The sequence below is a fragment of the Leucoraja erinacea genome, chromosome 18 (genome assembly GCF_028641065.1).
Source record: "Leucoraja erinacea ecotype New England chromosome 18, Leri_hhj_1, whole genome shotgun sequence".
Taxonomy (NCBI): Eukaryota; Metazoa; Chordata; class Chondrichthyes; order Rajiformes; family Rajidae; genus Leucoraja; species Leucoraja erinaceus.
The window spans coordinates 8,833,791-8,856,820 of record NC_073394.1 but is presented as its reverse complement, the minus strand read 5'-3'; the positions used below and the strand labels follow the sequence as shown (position 1 = coordinate 8,856,820).

Genomic DNA, 23,030 nt, shown 5'->3' with positions numbered 1-23,030 from the left:
ACAATTTCAAGTGACGCAAAAATAAGCTTTAATTATTAAATATTAAGGTTAGACATTAATATATTAACACACCATTTCAGTCTTGCTTCTCATGGGGATTAATTGTCTTTCTGAAATTGAGTGTCAAGATGTGATCAAGTGTAGCTCCCTGATCAATTCAGTTTCCCTTGTTGTAACATTACTTAGAAAGATGAGACTAATTAATGATCATATTCACACAAAACAAGCATTAGTTGAAACGTTTATCTGTTTTGATTCTACTGCTAATGTAACAAGCTTTCAATGCAAGCAAGTTACTTGTCCGTGATAAACCGTAATTAAAATGTTAAAGTTACATAAGAAGCATATTCCGATCAGCTGAGGTGAAAGATAAGAGAAGGCAATAAGACAGGGCTGCATGGTCTCTCAAAGTTGTTCTGTAGTGAATGAAATCATGGTGTGTGTGACTCTACTCTTTCTCCCCATGCCCCCATTTGGCTAATAAAGTCTATTGAAGTCAGATTTAAAATAGACAATTGGCTCAGCACCAAATGCGTGGCACAGTGGTGCCAGAGACCTGACTACGGGTGCTGTGTGTACGGAGTTTGCACGTTCTCCCCGTGACCACGTGGATTTTCCCCGGGAGCTCTGGTTTCTTCCCACATTCCAAACACATGCAGGTTTGTAGATTAATTGGCTTTGGTAAATTGTCCCAAGTGTGCAGGATAATGTTGGCATGTGGGTGATTGCTGGTCGGTGTGGACTCAGTGGGCTGAAGGGCCAGTTTCCATGCTGTATCTCTAAAACTAAAATTGAAATTAAAAACTAGTTGCAAACATCATCAAAGGCCTGAATCCTACAAGCTGTTGTCTCCTAGAGGAACAGTTGATTTTCAGCCTTTCAGACTGAAAGAAGGCATGCACTGTGAACTGTAGAAATCGATAGAAGAAAATAATCCAGATCAAAACCAGTTCCCAGGAGGCAATATACTCATTGTCTTTGCTCAAAAGGATCGTCACTCAAATCGTGCAGCAGTTAGATCCAGTGCTATTGAATCCAATGGTGGTTATAAAACACAGAACTTAATGGCAAAAGAAAAATAAATAGCTTTATAATTATTTTGCTTTGGTTTCAAATTATTTCTATGTGTTTATATATATATATATATTTTATTTTTTGTTTTTAAACTCTTTCTTTATGACTGTCTCCTTTGATTTTAGTAGGTTTTAGATGTCTGAGGGGTGGATGTGAAGGCAGATACAATAATGGTGTTTAAGAGTCTTTTATATGGGCACAGGGAAGTGCAAGGCATAAAGGGATATTGATCACTTACAGGCAGGTGAGATCAGTTTCAGCTAGACATCGTGTTCAGAACAAACATTGTGGGCCGAAAGGCCTGTCCTGTCCTGTTCTAGGTTCAATGAGACAATTCAAAACTATTGGATTCAGTGGCTGGTCTGACAGAAGGTTTCTAGGCTTGCTGTCTTGGCCTCAGCAATACCCCTCTAATAGCACTCTACACCGTGCCACCCATAGACCAGTTACCACATTTGGGGCAGCACAGTGGTGCAGCGGTACCTGCTGGTGCAATGTGGGTTTTCTCCGGTTGCTCCGGTTTCCTCCTGCACTCCAAAGATGTGCAGCTTTGTAGGTGATTTGGCTTTGGTGAAGATTGTTAATTGTCCCTAGTGTGTGCGTAAAATAGTATTAGTGTACGGGGTGATCGCTGGTCGGCATGGACTCGATGGGCCGAAGAGCCTGTTTCCACGCTGTATCTCTAAACTAAATGAAACTAAACATGAACCATTTGGCCAGATTTCCCAGTATGAAATCGGACCCCTGACCACATAACTGCTGATGTGCCGGGTCCTTGCAGGAGGCATTTTAGGAAGTGGCACTGATGCAGGAAGATCTTACACACTGTTTCCCTAACTTTATGTCTGATAGGCCCATCTAGAATTTTTAGACATTGCCCTCTATAGACCTGGACACGCCACCGCCTAAGCTAATTTCTCCCCATCAACCCTACAGAGAGGTGGGTGCTGTTGTGCAACACAAACACCAAGAGAGATCAGTTGGGCTGAATGGCCGTGATTCATGTCACCAGATCTGTTATTTCATGCTTGTTAAACTTGTGCAAGCATTTCAAATTAATTGATCTGCTTTTGAGCTGTTGTAACTTTGCTTAATGGAGATCATGAAAACTTTCTGTTCTTCTATAACAAAATGAATTGCAACTTCGGATAAACTGTTGCATGTTTGAGAGGACATTGCAATGAGAAGTCCTTTTTCAGATAATTCACAGACAGGCAGCTGCTTATTTAAGAGAAGGTCAGCATCTCCATGCTTTTACAATGGTTGTAATAAATAAAACAAGCTTTTATTAATTGTATTCATTTTATTAACGATGGCCTCATCGTTCATTACATTAACTGAGGAAATCTCTGTCCCTGCAAAATCAATTGACAATGGCAAAGCAGTAAATAGAAATGGAGACCCAAGAGAATGCAGATACTGGAACCTTGAGCAAAATACAAAGTGTTGGAGGAACTCAGCAGGTCCGTCAGTGTCAGTGGAGGAAATGGAAACACAACCTTTTAGTCAGAAGAAGCGTTCTGACCCAAAATGTTGCCTATCCAGCAAATAGTTAGCACGTTCTCTCTGTGACCACGTGGGGTTTCTCCAGGTGCTCCGGTTTCCTCCAACACTCCAAAGACGTGCAGGTTTGTAAGTTCGGTAAAATTGTAAAATTGTCCCTCGTGTGTAGGATAGTTTTAGTGTACGGGGTGATTGCTGGTTGGTGGAGACTCGGTGGGCTGAAACGCCTGTTTCACGCTGTATCTCTAAAGTCTAAAGTCTCTCCATTGCCTCCACAGATGCTGTTTGACCTGCTGACATCCTCCAGCACATCTGTGTTTTGTTGGTCAGTAAATAGAAATGTTTCTTTAGCTTGCTAAACTATTTAAAAATCTCAACCAATAAATGTTTCCAATGTCGTGAGACATAATCTACGGTTATATCATGTTATGTTGCTACAATCTATTTAAATATATACAGTGCAATATTGTCATAGGCCAGTGGTATCTATGATGTATTGCACTAATCTGAAATTATGTACATCATGTGCTGGAGAACTGTAACAAGTCACTGCAGGACATTCATCAGGGGTAGTTTGAGGGCAGCATATTTATAAAAGTAATGTTGTTTCGGTCTTTTCTGGCAATGAACAAATGTAAACTTTTATTTCTAGTGAATTAGCAAGCAGACTACAGCTGCCATTAAATTAGAGCCTGGATTTGCACTGTTGTAACCAGTGTAAGGATAGGGCCTCTGGTTCGCTGCTGGGGGTGGTGGCCAGGGAACATGGTGGCCTGGCAGTAAATCTCTCCATTTTCCCTTTCCTTTGAGGTATTAGAGACTGCAGATGCTGGAATCTGAAGCAAAAAAAATCGAGCCGCTGGAGGGAATCATGGATCGGAAGCAAATGCACTGCGTTCCTCCAGCACTTTTATTTTTGTTCCTTTCAATTGTGGAATGCAAAACTGTGAGGGATGTGGAGAGTGATTGGACGATGTGGAGAGCCATCCATTTCAGGCACTTTGGAGGAACAGCTCCTCATATTTCATTTGGGTAGTTCACAACCCAGCAGCATGAACTTTGAATTCTCTAATTTTAGGTCACTTTTAAAAAACACTGATGCTCAGATGTCGAAAAGTCGTAAAACACATCCAGCATTGTAATTAGTATTTAAATGCACAAAATTAAATTATGGTATTCTACACCAGGCTTTTTTTGCGGCAGATTCCAGTAGGCAATTCACCAATATTCCTCTCCTTGTTTCACCAACCAGGCTTTCAACCTGCTCGACTTACACCTGCGCTAAAATAGAATTTCAGGCAGGTTTCATTGAGCTTTTGCCTATCAGTTTCTCATGGAGTCCTTGATAATCACAATTTATGACCTCAATAAATTCTGTGGGGCAGCACAGTGGCGCAGCAGTAGAGTTGCTGCCTTACAGCGCCAGAGACACGGGTTCAATACTGACTAAGCTGTCTGTACGGAGTTTGTACGTTCTCCCTGTGACCACATGGGTCTTCTCCGGGTGTTCCAGTTTCCTTCCACACGTGTAGGATATTGGTCATAGTTGGATGTGTAGAATTAGGCCATTCGACCCATCAAGTCAACTCTGCCATTCAATCATGACTGATCTCTCTCTCTCCTTCCTAACCCCATTCTCCTGTCATCTCCCCATAACCTCAATCAAGAACCTATCTATCTCTGCCTTAAAATGATCCACTGACTTGGCCTCCACAGCCTTTTGTAGCAAAGAATTCCACATATTCACCACCCTCTCAATAAATTTCACATCATCTCCTTCCTAAAGAACATCCTTTAATTCTGAGGCTATGACCTCTAGTCCTAGACTCTCCCACCAGTGGAAACATCCTCTCAACATCCACTCTATGCAAGCCTTTCACTATTATGTCTGTTTCAATGGGGTCCCCCCTCATTCTTCTAAACTCCAACGAATACAGCCCCAGTGTTGACAAATGCTCATCATAGGTTAACCTACTCATTCCAGGGATCATTCTTGTAAACCTTCTCTAGACCCTCTCCAGACCCAACACATCCTTCCTCAGATATGGTGCCCAAAATTGCTCACAATATTCCAAATGTGGCCTTACCTGTGCCTTATAGAGCCTCAACATCACATCCTTGTTTTTGTATACAAGCCCTCTTGAAATAAATGCAAGCATTGAGTTTGCTTTGTTTACTACTGATAGTATACGGATAGTGCTAGAGTATGGGGATCGCTGATCAGTACAGACTCGGTAGGCCAAAGGGCCTGTTCCCTCATTGTATCTCTAAAGTCTAACGTCTAAAAGAACATAAATGTTCCCTCACACATTTAAAATCAATCCGTCAAACATTGTCACCTGCTATAGACTGAATGTCGATGATCAACATTTTTTTTCAAGTTTCATCAAACATATCAACATTGGTGCCCACTATACCATGTAAACCCAGTGTTACTGCTCTCTCAACATCACAATACTAAAACCACTTAAATGCCACATAACAAACACCCCCACCTTCTCAGTGGCAATGAGAGATGGATATCAAATGCAGCATTGGAATTAATGCTCACGTCCCATTTAAAGATAAACATATTAGTCGGTTTAGTTAAATTAATAAAATTAATTTGCTTCTGACTTTTTTTACAGTTTAACTGTTTATTCAGTCTTGCCAATAATCTGAAGAAACATCACCTATCCATGTTCTCCACAGATGCTGCCTGTCCCGCTGAGTTACTCCAGCACTTTGTGTCTATCTTTGGCCAGTAGATATAGATATGTTAATCAGTCACATAGATACATAAATCTGACAAACATATTTCAGACTTTTCAAAAATATTGCTTAGGAACTTCTACAAATATTTTTAATTATTTCACGGCCCAGAATGGACCAGATATTTAATTGAGCTCCTAGATGATTTTGCACAAAAGGCAGCAATCATTCAGCCATTGGAATTGATGGAAAGGAGAAAATAAGTAATAATAATAATAATAATAAATTTTATTTTTGGGCGCCTTTCAGACATCTCAAAGACACCTTACAAAGATTAACAGGAATAAAAAACATATAATCAGAATAAAATAAATAATAAAGACATCACAGAAACACAAATTAAAAACATAATTCAGTCCGAAAACAGAAAATCAAAAACACAATGTGAAGAGAGAGCAGCGGCAGCCAAAGCGGGCCAGCGTCCACTCTCCCTTCACGGCAGCCAAGTGATTTGCTATTTTAGCAAAAGATCCTTTGATGAGTGGAGTACAAAAGTGTTACCTATACTGCTCTGCTGGGTGATGGGATCCTCGTGCTTGAAGGTGTGATTCGGGAACTGAGGAGTGTGATGGCTCGGGGTGTGACCGTAACCTGGAGTCGTATCGAAAGCCACAGCACTATAACCTGAAACAAACACAAAAGAAATTTAGTGAGGAATTGATAAAATCTGAATTATGATTTTATGCCACCACTAATAGAATTCACACAGTAACTTCCATTTCCCAAACTTTCATCGACCAACCAAGTATATTTCTAGTGCAGGCAAAGTTGATTGATTTGATTAGTTCATAGATAGAGCATGGCAACAGGCCCTTCGTCTCACAAAGACCGTGCCACCAGTGATCACCCGTGCACTGTGTTCTATCCTACACACAAGGGACTATTTTCAGAAATCAATTAACCTACAAACCTGCCCGTCTTTGGAATGTGGGAGGAAACCGGAGCACCTGGAGAAAACCCATGCAACCGGTCACAAGGAGATCGTACAAACTCTGGTTAAACAGCACCTGTGGTCAGGATTGAGCCAGGTCTCTGACACTAAGGTAGCAATTGCACCACAGCGTCTGCATGCCGCCCCTAGCCAATTGGTTTGCTAAAAGCAATAACTAATTTTCACACAATCAAATCCAAGGCAATCAAATTAATGAAAAGCATTTGATTTTAATGACTTTGGTTGTGGTGAAGACATTGGCTGTTCACTTCTTCCGATAGAATCATAAAATTGGTTCCATCCAACTACTGTGTCAGAAGAGACAGGAGGTAAATATCAACCCTGTAAATGCAAAACAATTACTCGTAGTTGGTGGCAGGAGACAGGATCATGGAAGTGGAATAGTACAAGGTAGAGAGGGGGGCAGAGAATCAATAATCAGGCTCACATACTTCCTATTGAAGTTAAGGGAATTTAAAATCACGAGGCCACCCATCCCTTGAGCCACACTGTGTCGATTCTATCCTCGAGTCCCTTCAAAAAGAGCAAGGGAAGCCTGATGGCTTAAACTTTAAATGCAAGATTTCTTTAAATACAAGGAGCTTGATAGGTAAGGCCGATGAACTCATGCATGAATAGCAACTTGGGACTGGGATACTATAACTATTGCGAAAACGTGACTGAGGAACACGACCGATGGCTCAATATTCCAGGATGCAAATGCTGCAGGAGGGATAGAGGTGGAGGGTTGTTTTCTCTGGCGCATCGGAGGATGGGCAAACTTCCATCGCTCTCTCTGAAATGTCAGAGATTGAGAGGCATAGATGGGGTGGACAGTCAGAACATTTTCCCCAGGGTGGAAATATTGTTGACTAATGGTGAGAGGGGGGAAAATCTGAAGGGGATGTGCAGGGCAAGATTATTGCGCAGTGATGGGTTCCTGGAATTAGCTGGTAGGGGTGGTGGTGAAGGCAGATATAATAGTGGCATTTTAGAGGCTTTTAGCTGGGCACTTGGATACGCAAGGAATAGAAGGCTATGGATCATGTACAGGCAGAGAAGATTAACGGCATGATAGCTGGCATGGACATTGTGGGCCAAAGGGCAATTGGTTTATGTTCAACGTTCTAAGAGAGGAGACCTCTCTGTCTCTGCCTCTCTTCTCAGTACTGCACAGAAATTGTCACATCCTTTAATTCAGGAAACTATTCAATCTGTACAATCAATTAATTTGAAAATTAAATTCTTCCCTGCAAAACAGTTGCCGTTGCAATTCAAAGCAACTTGTTTCAGAAAGGCTGTTTCTGACGGTCATGGGAAGGAGCTGCGCAAATTGATTAGTCGAGTCATCAGATGCTCTCGACACCACCAGTCAACCTGTGCCATTTCCCCACAATCCAGGTTTCTTCCTTCTGTAAGGATCTATCCAATTCCTTTTCAAAAACTGTGGGATTGAACCTGCTTCCCCTATCCTCTCACACAGTGAATTTCCAACCTAGACATATTGCGGAGTGAAACCACATGCCTTGTATTTCCATTCATCGGACATCAGGCTCCCTTGTTCTTGACCCAGTGAAAGCATTTTTTATCTGAACCCCTTGATGATTTAGAGCACCTCTATTAAATTACTCCTCAACCTTTGCTGTTCTTAGAACAATGGTATCTTCTCCAGTCCGTCCCTGTAAGTGAAGGCCCTTCCCTCTGAGTGCCATTCTACATGTTTTCTGCAACAGCTCTCAATCGTTACTGCATGGTTCAAAATTGCCTGTGAACCCGTGTTTTCCAGAGGTTCAACAAAACCAGTTCTGAATGTACATACAAAAACACATGACTTTCTTACGTAAGCCATATTGTTTAGCATTTGCATGAAAAAAGTTTTCCACTGTGGTGGCGCAGCGGTAGAGTTGCTGCCGTACAGCGCCAGAGACCCGGGTTCTGCCTGTATGGAATTTGTACGTTCTCCCTATGACCACGTGGGTTTTCTCTGGGTGCTCCGGTTTCCTCCCACACTCCAAAGATGTGCAAGTTTGTAAGCTAATTGGTTTAGGTAAAATTGTAAATTGTCTCTAGTGTGTAGGATAGTGCTAGTGATCGCTGGTCGGCATGGACTCAGTGGGCCGAAGGGCCTGTTTCCACACTGTATGTCTAAAGTCTAAAATCTAAAGAGGGAACCATGTTTACATGCTGCTTGTTAATTCTCTACACTGGTGGAACTGATCCACCATCCAAAGAGAAACAATGGAGTTTCAAAAGAGGAAGCTGAGGAAGGTGAGGGAGCAATGGTCATAGTCTGATGCTGGGCCTAGGACCAATGCTGTTGACATAATTATGGGACATTGCTAAATACGGAACATGTGAGTCATTGAAAGGAAACCTCAACCAGCGAAAAACAAGGATAAAAGGTGGAAGGAAGCTAAAACAAAACAGAACACGAATGAGGTATAAGGAAAGGCAAAAGTTTCTTCAGAATAGAGTTGTTTCTGTCCAGTTACAGAATTTCTGCTCTAAAATAAGCTTAAATGTAACGAAATTGGCGATGGAAAGATAAGGACCAAACACGAATTGTGATACAACTAGAAGTTCACCAAAACTAGAGATCTCCAAAGAAGAATGGGGAATTGGGCACAGAAATTAATGGTAGAAATGACATTTTTATACAGTTGTGCCCATTGCTGATAAAGCCAGCATTTACTACCTAATGCTAATCACCCCTGAGAAAGGGGTGGTGAATGGTGAACTATTACCTATAGTATTACAATAGTAGTAATTCTATTGTTGGAAGTTCTTCCTTGAACAGGAATATATTTCCTATTCAAAATAATGACTTGGAGAGTTGCTGCCTTACAACGCCAGAGACCCGGGTTCGATCTTGACTACGGGTGCTTGTCAGTACGGAGTTTGTACGTTCTCCCCTTGTCCTGCGTGGGTTTTCTCCGGGATCTCTGGTTTCCTCCCACATTCCAAAGACCTACAGGTTTGTAGTTTAATTGGCTTGGTATAATTGTAAATTGTGTCTACTGTATGTAGTATAGTATTAATATATGGGAATCGCTGGTCGGCGCAGACTCAGTGGGCTGAAGGGCCTGTTTCGCTAAACTAAACCAAACTAAACTAAACTAAACTAAATTGTAAAATTAAGCATCTTCTTAGTCCAGATAAATGGTCGGAATGATTTGTGGTTGATCAGTGTCATTAAATTATTGTGTTGACTGCTATGGTTTGTCTGAGAAAGTTATTATTTTCCCATGTTAGGCGAAAGAGGAAAATATTGCAAAGTAAAATGAGAAGGGTTAGTGTACAAGCTATAGTTCGTGTGACTTTTAAATCATGAAATACATGACATCTTAGATTATAACATGGGGACATAGGAAGTTTCCTCTATAATTGGTTGTGCAACATTAGTTATATGTTGGCTATAACACATATGCTGATAAAACATTAGAATTCATAAGTTCAGAAATAAAAACAACAAAAAAATTGAAGCATCCTTGCTTGGGAGAGAATGGCAATGAAAAGAGATGACTGCAATTAGCTCAGATAATGAAGCCAAGATGTGAGTTCAAGTGGTCAAAGCATTAGTTAGAGATTAGTGAATGGTGGTGATAATGATCTTTCTCATTTCTATTGTAACTAAAATGACGCCACATTTCCCTTTCCTCCTAGAACTTATTCCAGGTCATTTCTTTGCTATTGACATCGCCAAGGTTCCTGAGCTGTAAAGAAAACGCTGTCCTGAATGAGGAAAACAGTAGGTCTGGCTGCATGGTGGCCATCTGCTGTGATAAGGAACAATTGCTGGGGCGCATTAGGCGTAATGAAGATTCCCAGTGCCAAACCTGGCCCCCTGGATGCTTGTTAATGGAAACTGGAGGAGTGGACAGTCACAGCTACAAGAGGAAGACAAACACTTGAATAATTGGTGAGGTTTCCTTTTTGGCTTTGAGGCAGAACTGACATCTTCCAGAGAAATCGTTGACAATGAAGAATTGAGAGCAATAAACTATTTTGTCGATTGCAAGGGAGGAAGGAAGGTTGGAATTGAAACAGATTAATCAATGGGCTTTCATTTATGTAAAATCTTCAGAATGTATCAAAATACTTTACAGCCAAACAAAGTACTTTTGGTGTCCTCCCTGTTGTCGTGTAAAGTAGGAAACCACTGCCATAACTAGATCAAAGAAATAATAGGCACCCGAAGATGTGATAGACATCGTTGATAATAAGTAAACCATGGAGAACAAAATTTCACTGCAAACTAGCATGTGTTTTTGACAAACTGGTACGATCTTCTCAATCATCAAATCATACAATCCTACATCAGTCTGAAGAAGGATCTCGACCCGAAACATCACCCATTCCTTCTCTCCAGAGATGCTGCCTGTCCCGCTGAGTTACTCCAGCACGTTGTGTCTATCTTCCATATAATCTTACATTTGCACTTACTAAAGTTTGATATATTTTCTAATTAACGCCCATTCTCTAAATTCAGCAGTATTTCATGGCCATCTTTGTCCATAATAACTGCATCTCCCAATTTCATGTCACCATTGACCTGTACAGGATGATAGTTCAACCCGGTAGATTTCTACCATCTGACTTTTCAGACACTTCATTTTCACTTGTAATTATATGGAATAGAAATCTCGTTCCATTTCTCCCACCAGCTTCTCAAGGACTTTGTTTGGCTGAAGTAGATATGTTCTTTAATTTTTTTTCCAGATATCCAATCCGCTACATGGGACAGCTGCCATGGACAGTGAAGAAACTGGGGAATGAGTGGAATTTTTGTGAAGTTCCTCTGTCTCTATCAGTCATTAAGAACAGAGAAGACATCAGACAAATGGAAAATAGCTCAAATAAAACCAGTGCCAAATGGCGATCCTAAAAATAACTAATTGTCCCAATGCAATATATTGGAACTCTTAACTCACTTTCTCTCTCCACGGAAGCTACCTGACCATCTAAGCATTCCCAGCATTTTTTGCTTTCGTTATGCAATATATGAAAATTTATATTGTAGCTTTTTTGGTGGTTCATGAATAAATTACATCCCTTGTTCAGTCAGAAAGCATTTGCATTGAATCTCTGGCCCAGTACCTTAGCTGGTCATATGCGGGACAATGGCATAGCAAGGATCTTTATCAAAGCAGGAGAGTAAACAGTGGTACACATAGTTTTCCTGATCTTTGTCCACTGGCTACCAGAAGAATCTTTATGATATTGAATCAGACCTGGAATGAGCTGTTTTTAAATGTTTAAGAAGGCACTGCAGATGCTGGAAAATCGTAGGTAAAAAAGGCTCGACCCTAAACGTTGCCTATTTCCTTCGCTCCATAAATGCTGCTTCACCCGCTGACTTTCTCCAGCATTTTTGTCTGCCTGTTTTTGAATGATTGATTGAAAGATACAGAATGGAAACAGACCCTTTGACCAACGTGTCCATGCTGGCAATGGATTACCCGTTCACACCGGTTAAATGTTATCCTACTTTCACATCCACTCCTCACATTAGGGGCAATTTTTACAACAGCCAATTACCCTACAAACCCGTGCACCTTTGTGATATGGGGGGAAACTGGAGCACCCGGAGGAAACCCACGTGGTCACAGGGAGAACATGTAAACTCCACAAAGACCACACCCGAGATGAAGATCCAATCCGGGTCTCTGATGCTATGAGACGGTTGCTCAACTATTGGGCCACTCTAATAAGAAGTTCTGTCTCATGGCTGAGCTGCTGCTGAGTGTCAGGGCACAAAAATGAAAAACCTCACTTGATTAAAGACAGAGAGATTGTTTCAGAGTGAGTGATTATTTTCAGAAGAGGAAGAACAAGAATGGAGTAAAATGCTGCAGCATATGTCTCGGCCTCATAATATTAATGGTTAATATGACAACAAAAATCTCCAAGGCACAATCCATGCCTCATATTGCTGTGTGACCATAAAAGCATCACTAAAGAAAGACAACACGGGGAATATTATGTATCCCAATATTATTACTTTCATTACATACCTGGGAAGGTTCCTCACAAGAGAATTAATGTGAAGCCTAATTTTCAATGTATCTAGTCAATCTATTGCACCTCTTGGGAACTTTATAAGTGTAGCCTTGACTTGTGCCAATGTTATGACAAATGAGAGGCTTCCAGTTGCTCCCTGGTATCGTTAAAATAAAGCACCAACTTGGGAAAGGAGTTTCATGTGTCTGTTTCTCACCCATGTGCAGCATTTCCTGATGTTTGAACTCTGCAAGCCTTGCAGTTTGCTAACTGAAGATTAGGTACCAAGATTTGTTGCTGTAGTAAGCGAGCAGACTGAGAGAAGATGGTCGCCCATGGAAACTTAGCGGAAAATATACACATACAACGTTTGTGAGATATATACACACACACGTGCTCACAATTTTCAGTTGGCCTTTATATTTTCAGAACATAAAGCTGACCGATTTCACAGAAGATGCTTGATTAATAAAGTTTCTCAAGGATCAGCCATTTATTATTCCCTGCTCTTAAACAAAAATGACCTACAAATAATGCAAATTACCTACCTTTAACCAAATATGTTATCAATATGTTATATTTTGCATTCATAAAAGATAAAGTTGCAAAAGCTGTTGAAAACCTTGGTACGTAAATGATTGCCAAACAATTACAGGTACTGACCTCCGCGCCATTGGAGGGATCTGTAGGAGGTGTTGCCTCAAAAAGATAGCCAATATCATCAAAGACCTACATCACCCAAGCCACACTCATTTCACTCCTACCATTGAGAAGCTAAGGTGGAAGAGTCTGAAAACTGTGACTGCCGGGTTCAGGAATAGCTTCTTTCTGACAATCATCAGGCTCTTGAGCACTGAACGCCACCAACTTCAACTATGAAAACTTGGATGCATGGTCTTTGGCTGTATTAAGGACTTTGGGGGGTTTCTTGCATTTGTATTGTAGTTAGTACTTTATTGAATTGGTGTTTATTATATATTATTTGTATGTATTGTGTTTATAGGCCTGTAATGCTGCTGCAAGTAAGAATGTCATTGTTGTATTGTTGGTGCACGTGACAATTAAACACTCTTTACTCTTGATCTTTTATGCTCAGCGCCATGTCCCGCATACACATGGCAACATAAATGTACACGCAATGCAAGTGACAGTGTAAAAATCCAACTAACTTGCTGCAAGGTATTTAAGATAATTGACAGAAGAGCCAGAAGAGAAATGGGGGAACAGTGTTTTTTTAACATATTGATCTACTACAATCTCCAACAGTGCACTGAAAGAGAGTGGAAACTGTCTGAATAATAACTTAAAAGGGTAAATTAAATAAGTGTTTGAAAAGGGGAAAAAATGCATTTCTGTGGGAAAGGAACAGGAACGTGAGACTTATTCTTTCAAAATTCTGGCAGGATTATTACTAAACAAATAAACTGCTTTTGTGTTGTACTGTTCTCTGATTATTTGATTATATCCCTGCAATATATTTGTATGTGTAGTAAACTGGACCCCACAGTGGTACAACTGGTAGAGCTGCTGCCGCACACCACCAGTGACCCGGTTTCTATCCTGACTTCGGATGCTGTCTGTGTGGAGTTTACACGATCTCCCTGTAACCATGTGGGCTTCCACTTCTCCGGCTTGCTCCCACATCCCAAAGCGTGCAGATTTGTGGGTTAATTGTAAAATGCCCGTAGTGTGTAAGCAGTGGATGCGAAAATGGGACAACAGTCTGAAGAAGGGTTTCGGCCAGAAACGTTGCCTATTTCCTTCGCTCCATAGATGCTGCTGCACCCGCTGAGTTTATCCAGCATTTTTGTGGACCTATAGAACTAGAGTGAATGGGTGATCGATGGTTAGTGGGGAGTAGCTGGGCCAATGGGCCTATTCGCAAGCTGATTCTTTCAATCAATCAATCAATTCGAAAAATTATCCATGTTTTTGTGCTCTGTTTTTACATTAGTCTCCAATCCCTTTTATAATCTGTGTCACAGTTCTTGTTTCAATCTGTCCTCATGGTAAAAATAACTTGGCCTTGGAAGCACATCACAAGAAATACATCAAATGACAATAAAAGTAAAAATAAGAACTCCATCAGCAAACTCGGCCTCAGCTTTGCCAAGAGCACAAATGATACGACTTGGTGGCAGTGTTGGAAAATAAGATAAAGCTGCATGGGAGTGTTCAGTGAGGGAAATATAATATATTAACCTGCAAGGCAGAGCTGTGTAAAAACTGATAGCAACGTTCAAAATGGAACATTTTATTATATAATAAATCGGATGAATAAAGTGGCTCTATTGCAAATCCTGAGTTACCTATTAATACCAGCATAAAATTAATACAGGAATGCTGCTAAATAGAAGCAACGGGTCCAAATAATAAGAATATTGTTTGAAACACGCCAATCTCACCCTGATCTATAGTTTGTCCATTGAAAGTCCAAGCATTGGTTAGTTTGTGCATTATTTACATGAGCATCTCTGGCTAGGTAGTCCTTATTAGTCCCCTAACGTTGTTTTCAATTTTCACCACGACTACTCCCCGGGAGATCAGACCAAGACTATCAGTAAATACAGAAAACAATGGCGGTCTGGGACCAGGCTGCCCAATGTAATAACATCTTTGATGTTGCCGAATTTATCATCCATTTCTAGCTGCAGTGAATTTCAGACTTCTCTGCTGTTGTCAGAAGCGCTCAGTTATGTTACAGCTCTCTGCTTCACTCCCAGAGCAGTCTGTTATTCTTTACTTTAGTCAAACCTCAATGGCTCATTAGGCAGTGTATAAATCACTTTCCTTCACACGACAAAATCCAATTCAATCTGGTGAGAAGAGGGTATTTGGTGAGAAGAGGGAATGCTGATAAGATCACACACGGGGTTAGATTGCAATGTCATCTTGGCCCGTTGATGCGATCTGGCAAGAAAAAAGTATATTGCACGCGAGGAAAATCTTTGCAAAAGGCATAAGAATGAAAATAATTTAGGAATGGTAGCTGACCCTCTCACTTAAACCTTCCCTGCGCTATAGCGAGTCAATTAATAATACAAAATAGAATGATGCAGTGTTTGGCTGGAGGCACGGAATATTATTCCAAGGTAGTGTCATTTGCTTATTCCAATGCTCTACTGAAGAATGCCTGTGTTTCAAAGAGATGACGAGGAAAGTAACTAGAGGCATTCATTATCCTTAATCCCGCGTTATGGAAACAAGTTGATAGAACTAAGAGTGTTATCTGCACTTAAAAAATATGAGACATTATACTAACACTTCAAAGAGTGAAAGATCTTGGAAAAAATATGGAAATTGCTAAATTCTTCCAGTAAATCTGGACGAACCCAATAAAGATCTCCAAATTTGGAGAGGAGACGAGGGAATTAAAAAAATCGGCTCCAGTGAACTTGGTCTTCGGGACTAGTCTGAACATTGGGTAAACTGCCATCGCGTTCAACACCAAAACAAAACGACACTCATTAATGTCCTTCCCACTAGAAAAAAAATGCGGGAGGAATACCCTGGCTTTGGCCTTCAGCGCTGTGTTAGGAATTGACATCCTATTGAGGAAATTTGTAGGAAGGAACTGCAGATGCTTGTTTAAACCGAAGTTAGGCTCAAAAAACTGGCGTAACACAACGGGTGAGACAACATCTCTGAAGAAAAGGAATAGGTGATGTTTTGGGTCTGAAGAAAGGACTCGACCCGAAACGTCGCCTATTCCGTTTCTCCAGAGGTGCTGACTGACCCTCTGAGTTTACTCCAGCTTTTTATGTCTGTCTTCTTTGAGGAGATTTGTTGGCGAACTGAAGATAAGAGAAGACATGGTATTTCTACTTGTTACACTCTAAACACTTCCAAAGGATGGGAGAAGCTTCTGAAAAACGATACATCAAGCCCTAAAAAAAAACAGCCCTGAACCTCAGATATGTTAGTACCGACAATGCGCAAATACTTAAATTATCAAAATCCAGGAATCATATTTCAATGACAAACCTGACCATTCAATAAATCTCCCGACCTTACAACCAGACAGTTCATCTTGTTCCATCCATGTCCTTCAATTTGTTTTAATTTAAACGGTGTTGAGCATTCATTGAGATAATCCCCTTAAGTAATGATTTCTGCGTTTTAATCCGGGTTTTATACCGGAGTGAGGAGGCGGGAGGAAATTCGCCAGCTATATTTGCTTCTGCATCGCCCCATACAATGACTAGTTCTACGCGATATTATAACAATTTGACCTATTTGTTTTAATCACATAATTCTTCCTCTATATGAATATACAATTTTGAGGTCCAGGTTTTCCCCGACTGTAAACGATTAAACAAATTATACACATCTGTACTATTGTATTGGCGCAAATTAGGATATTTTAATTGTTTTGAGATTCCTTTGCGCTTTTATTCGTCAAATCCTACACCATACAGGTAATCATAACTGAAACTACGGCGACAATTCCAAAAACGCGCAAGCTTCCTTTAAAAAAAACATCTCACTGGTGTGGAATTTGGAAATCTGAAGAAGGGTTCCGACCCGAAACGTCACCCATCCTTTTACTCCAGAGATGCTGCCTGACCCGCTGAGTTACTCCAGCACTTTGTGTCTATCTGAGGTTGTGATAAAAGTGGGTGTAGACTGCGGTTTGTAACTGGTTTATAATCGCGGTGGAAGCCGAAAAGGGAAAATGAAAATAAAATGAATTCATATAAAGTCTTGACAATGTGAGTTCGGAAATGACGGAGACTTAATCTGAATCACAGAATGAAGCCGCGAATTGCGTTAAATTGGGTTGCTGTTGCAATGGTTTTAACAAAAATAAAACGCGCTGTTTCTTCGCAGTTGGTGAAATTCTGCCCATTGCAACCACTGAATTTCCTCCTATGGAATGGTGAGTTGTCATTGCTACAATACATTACTACTTAACATCAAGAAAGCAATTCAGGTGTGAGCCTATGACGAGGAATTAAGTGTAACATTGGAAGATTTTGCATTTCATGTGCAATTATTTAAAACCTATATGTCAGTTATTTCAGTACATCATTCTATAAATAAGGGGCGATGCTCATTCACTTTTCGTTATCTTGAATAGTTTTTTTTCCCCAATTTAGTAATCGTCAATTATAATCGAAGTGTAGGAACATTCTTTCGATTTTCTCCAATAGGTAATAAAGACTGCGCAAAATGTCTATTCGAGGCAGGAGTTCATTCTGAGTTTAGTTTAGTTTAGTTTAGAGATACAGCGCGGAAACAGCCCATTCGGCCCGCCGAGTCCGCGCCGACAAGCGATGCCCGCACATTAACGCGGTCCCACACACTAGGGACAATTTACATTTACACCTGCACATCGTTGGAGTGTGGAAGGAAACCGGGCACCCGGAGAAAACCCACGCGGAGTTGGAAGTGGGATTAACACTCTGAATCTTCATTTCCATTTAAAGATAATTCACCTGAAATTTAAACAATTGACGAGGTATTTTAAAGAACCACGTTTTTATTTTTAAAAAATGCAAAACGGCAAGTTTCCTCTTCAGGTAAATAATTTACTCGAAAATTTCCTTAAACGCAACATGGTAAGTAAAATACGCATAATATAATTCCTGGGTAATCGGGTCGGGTTTAACTAATCCAATAAAAATAGTATACGATGCCCCAAAATTCAGAACAAAACGGGCCCTGTTGTTGGCATAACTCTAAAGCTGTTAATAGTATTCTCCAGTTGATTCTCCAGTTCAGACTACATCTATTCCTCGTTTTCATATGTGACTAAAGACACAGAGTGCTGGAGTAATTCTGCGGGTCAGGCTGCACCTCTGGAGAACATGGATAGGCAACATTTCAGGTCGTGACCCCTCTTCAGATATAACCGCCGGTTTCATTGAGATCCTCGCACTTATCGGATGTCCGTTTACCGCCTAACTAAATCTTGGGTACACAAAAAATGCTGGAGAAACTCAGCGGGTGCTACAGCATCTATGGAGAGAAGGAAATAGGCAACGTTTCGGGACGAAACGTTGCCTATTTCCTTCGCTCCATAGATGCTGCTGCACCCGCTGAGTTTCTCCAGCATTTTTTGTGTACCTTCGATTTTCCAGCATCTGCAGTTCCTTCTTAAATAACTAAATCTTGTGCTCGGCGATGACACCTGCATGTTTACGCTTGCACTGTGCAAGATAATATTCCACCATGCAATCTTTTGGCTTGATGGCACCTGTAAGATTAAATTCTCAGACGTATGTGGTATTAATTGCAAAGAGAAATTATAAAACGCCGCTGTATTGACACAAGTCCGTCCCAGAAAGCGGCTGGGCGTTTTTTTGGGGGGCATTTTTAAACAATAATAAAATCAATTATTCTCAAATTAAAGCAAACCAATATTTTTTGGGTGTGTTCGAACTAAATGTCAAGATTACAAACAATTTACAATGGGAAGGTTGTGAGTGGGTTGCCTTCTAGTTTGTTGTTCCAATAATCTTTGGTCCAAAGGGCCGGCAATCCGTAAAGTGCGCGATTAATTGTGAAAGTACTCCGGGGTCACGCCGTATCCGCGCTCGGCACTGGCGTTTAAAGATCGGCGAACCAAAGTCCGCGCTGCTCAAGCCGCAGCCCCGCCAATCCGTACATGAAATTATACTGCCTTCAACGGTCTAAAGCAAACCGTCTCACTGCAAAAATAAATCACTAAGTGTTTTAGCGGAGAGAGTTTGGCGGCGGCGTGAAACTCCACGGCGATATTCAACGCCGAGTTAGTTTCAATTGGACACAAGGAACTGCAGATGCTGGAATCTTGTGCAGCGCGCAAGGTGCTGGGATGACTTTCAATTATCTCGCCTGTTTTTAAACCAGCGTCGGATTCCTGATCTAATTAAAAGTCATTGTGTGTGTGTGTGTGTGTGTGTGTGTGTGGGGGGGGGGGGGGGGGGGGTTAAGAGTCCCTTTCGTTCATAAACTCAGCCGCAGTCAACTTGGTCTGATTCACGCCCATCTGCTTTCATCGAGGATGAAAATCGCGCCTATTCCTTTCTTGCTAAAACATGCCCCATTCATTTACATACTGGGTTTAATCATAATGCTTTACTAGAAGATCAAATGCAATAGTGGGGACTGTTTGCCGCACCCAACCAAGCACGTTTGCGTCGAATGTGTAGGAAAGAACTGCAAATGCTGGTTTAAATCGAAGGTAGACACAACATGCTGGAGTAACTCAGCGGGGCATGCAGCATCTCTGGAGAGAAGGAATGGGTGACGTTTCGGACTTCTTCAGTCTGATGAAGGGTCTCGACCCGAAACGTCACCCATTCCTCCTCTCCACGTTTACATCGAAGGTGGTTTGTCAGGACTCGATCCACATTCCACATTGAATCCGTCCGCCAATTTGAGACGATATTTCAGCGCGCGGCTGTGGGGCCGAACTTGCCGCTGACCCAGCTGTAAATTCGTCAATACTGATCTCTTCCCTCCCAGACCCTCCCCCACTTTCCTCGTAAGTTTATCGACAGCTCGGGCAAGGAAAGAACACAATTCTCCCACGCTTATCGAGGTGAGGAAAATATACCGATTCCCCAAACATGCGCTGAAGACAACAAAAAAACACCCAACAAATTTAGGCCAAAATTGAGTTTAAATGTCGTGAACGACTTGTTACACATTTGGGGACGTCAATCCGATTGCGTGGGAAAGGAGTATAGAAGGAAAATTGATTAATTCCGGTTTTGCAATTCTCAGTTGCTGTTGGTACGTATTACGGTTTCGGAGTTTCAACATGTTACGAAATATAAACTCAATATTCATCGGGACTCTGGAGAGGCCACAGCCCAACAGTTGTCAATGTCGATGGATAACAGTCAGACTCCCTCAGCGTTCATGCGAGTTTAGTTATCAACATAACCTGTGTGGTTTGGGTCCCCATTGTAATATTCCACACCTAATGCTTGGGAAAAATCCGTCGGGATGAAGGGCTGAGATTGTATTGTTGAGTTATCACTTGGGAATAATGATTAAAAAGTTATTTTACCGATTCGAAATTAATCAATAAATCAAATCAATAAAATCACATCATTTAAAAACATCTAAGTGATCACTAATGGGACTTTAACTTCATTTAGAAACGTCCTGTAACCTCATTTCTACCTATTTCCTCGCTCTACCTATTGTACTTGAATTTGTCTTGATTATATTTATGTATAGTATTTTCCGATTTGATTGGATCGCACGCAAAACAAAGCTTTTTGCTGTGCCGCGGTACACGTGACAATAATAACCAGAACCTCAACCTCAATATGATTTGAAAATTAACACACTTCGTAGCCCTAGAGTAAACCACGGCTTAAATGTTCTTTCAGTTGTAATTTCAAGTTTCAATTGTGAAATCCTATGGAATTAAAACTTTTGTGTTTGGACATTCTCGTTTCTGAAACTTCCTGTGTATCAAATCCCTCAATAGGTATAACATTGAATAGACAACACATGTCTGTTTCGCGGCGGTGTTTTCTTTCGCTGATTCCTTTATCTTGTCTGCAGCGAGGAGGAATAATGGTCGTTTTTTTTGGCAGTCCAGCATATAGGAAGGAATCACACCGCAGCAGAGATCACACTGCCGCTCCGTTTTGAGAAACTAGCGATGACCTTCAGATTTGCTCAAAGCAATAGCATTAAATTCTTTTTGGCTGCGGCTCTTCCGGTATTAGTTTTTTTTTAAATATTGTGATATCGTCCCTTACTCCCCCCCCTCGCCCACCCCCGGTTTCAGTTTGGAACAAATTATTTAATAGCAAGGTTCCCTTTAATTAAAAGGTCTTATCAGAGATGTCCAAAAAATTGTAATTGATTAGGTGTGCTGAAAAATCGTTGATCTGCCTCAGATTTCTGAGACTTTGTTATTCGGAAGAGGAACGCGCACCTGGGCGCTGAGTTCGGGGGATGTCCCGTTTGGATGCCGCTCGGAGCAGACTTGGCAGAAGGTAATCTTCGCGCCAAGGTAACATCTTTCCCACGAACGGCATTCCAGCCAGGCTGTGAACCTTGAGATGCCTTCACACACCAAATCCACTTCGCAGCTTGTACGGCGGCGGCAAGATTCGCACACCGTTCGGCCCACCTGTTTCATACTGTGTGCGGAAACCAACCCCACGACCCTCGGCAAATCAACACACAGCGGCCACATCTCCAAACTCAAAAGAACAAGTTCGGAAACAAATCGCTTCTTACAATAGCCCACATTTCAAATACAATTCTCATCATTTAAAAAAGACGTTAGCATTGCTCCATTGATCAATTTAAAAAAATGCAGAATATAAAAAACGGAATAAACTGGAATAATTGGGAGGGTCCAGTATTTTTTATTATTATTTCAAGTTACCAGTATCTGTAGTTGGTGTTAATGTTCAACAGCAACTTAACCCCGGGCGCCTGATTCGCTCCCAGTTACTGGCACCTTACTGTATGTAACTGTATGGCGTCCTTTGATCAAACACTCTCGTACTTCACTTTCATTTTACATTTCGTTGTTAGAAGTCAGATTCTAAAGAAATTTGCTATTTATTTCAGCAATCCTGGGGAGTAATCTAAAGAGAGCGGTTCTATTTTTAAGACTGCGAGAGGAAATGTATCGATCGCCGTTATTACGAAAACACTGAGTTCCAAAGAAAAGCAAAATATTAATCTACAAAGGACACCAAAGAAAAATTATGTAGAGGTCAAGACACTTTAAGTGTTGGAGTAACTCAGCATCTTTGGAGGACATGCATTGGTGACGTTTAGGGTCGGGACCCGTCTTCAGACTTCCTCTAGAGATGCTGCCTGACCCGCTGAGTTACTCCAGCACTTTGTATACTTTTTTGTAAATCAGCATCTGCAGCTCTTTGTGTCCAAACATAATGTAGGGCTTCATTCACGTACATTTTGATACAACATTTGTGGATTGGTGGTAGTTACATATACCTCGCTCTTTTCCTTCCCGTATTACTCCCCTCGCAACAGTAATGTGACTCTTATCTATTCAACACAGTCTCCAGTGACGATTACGTGAAGGGAAGAACTGCAGATGCTGGTTTACACCGAAGATAGACACACAAAATACTGGAGTAACTCCGCGGGAGAGGCAGCATCTCTGAAGAGAAAGAATGGGTGACTTTTCGGGTTGAGACCATTCTTCAGAACTTGACTCTCGGTCTGAAGAAAGGTCTCGACCCGAAACGTCACCCATTCCTTCTCTCCAGAGATGCTGCCTGTCCCTGCTGAGTTACACCAGCATTTTGTGACTATCTAGTGATGATTATAGTCACCAGTCTCCTTCTGCGCGATCGAGACGATCCTTCGCGTTAAAACGAATTGTTTTGGAATTATCCTCGATCTAAAATCCCGCACAATTTTCCCTTTAGGTTTCCAGTCACCTCGGTCCATGGCCCTTTGAAAGCAAGATTATAGGACTCATTCTATATTAATCTACAACTCATTGGTCTCAATATTTCGGGAGTTGTATGCATTGTAAATAATCTCGCCGTAACCTCGCTTAGTCACTGTTTCCTACAACGAAATGCACTTCGCTTTTCTCCTATAACCCCGATCTTGTATCAAGCGTCAGTCTTTATTTTTCCACCTGTTAGATTATATTCAGTCAACCGCGACTATGCGAATTCTAAACATGAAAAACCAAAACATCATTGAATTTGAACAAAACTGACACGACGGGAACGAGAAAAGAAAATGCATGCGCAATACATTTTATTTTTTCATTATTATCCATCTAATGGTTCATTTTATCCAGAATATTGCCATATCTCCG

At 41.1% G+C, this 23,030-nt stretch overlaps 1 protein-coding gene across 4 annotated transcripts in view; it reads right to left on the bottom strand.

The window, feature by feature from the left end:
* wt1b (WT1 transcription factor b) overlaps positions 1–23,030 on the bottom strand; it is a 74,812-nt gene that overhangs the window by 49,914 nt on the left and 1,868 nt on the right. For all 4 annotated transcript variants that reach the window (XM_055649239.1, XM_055649240.1, XM_055649241.1 and 1 more), the window contains exon 2: positions 5,830–5,952. In XM_055649239.1, coding sequence (XP_055505214.1) covers positions 5,830–5,952 — 123 coding nt within the window. The remainder of the gene's footprint in view (positions 1–5,829; positions 5,953–23,030) is intronic.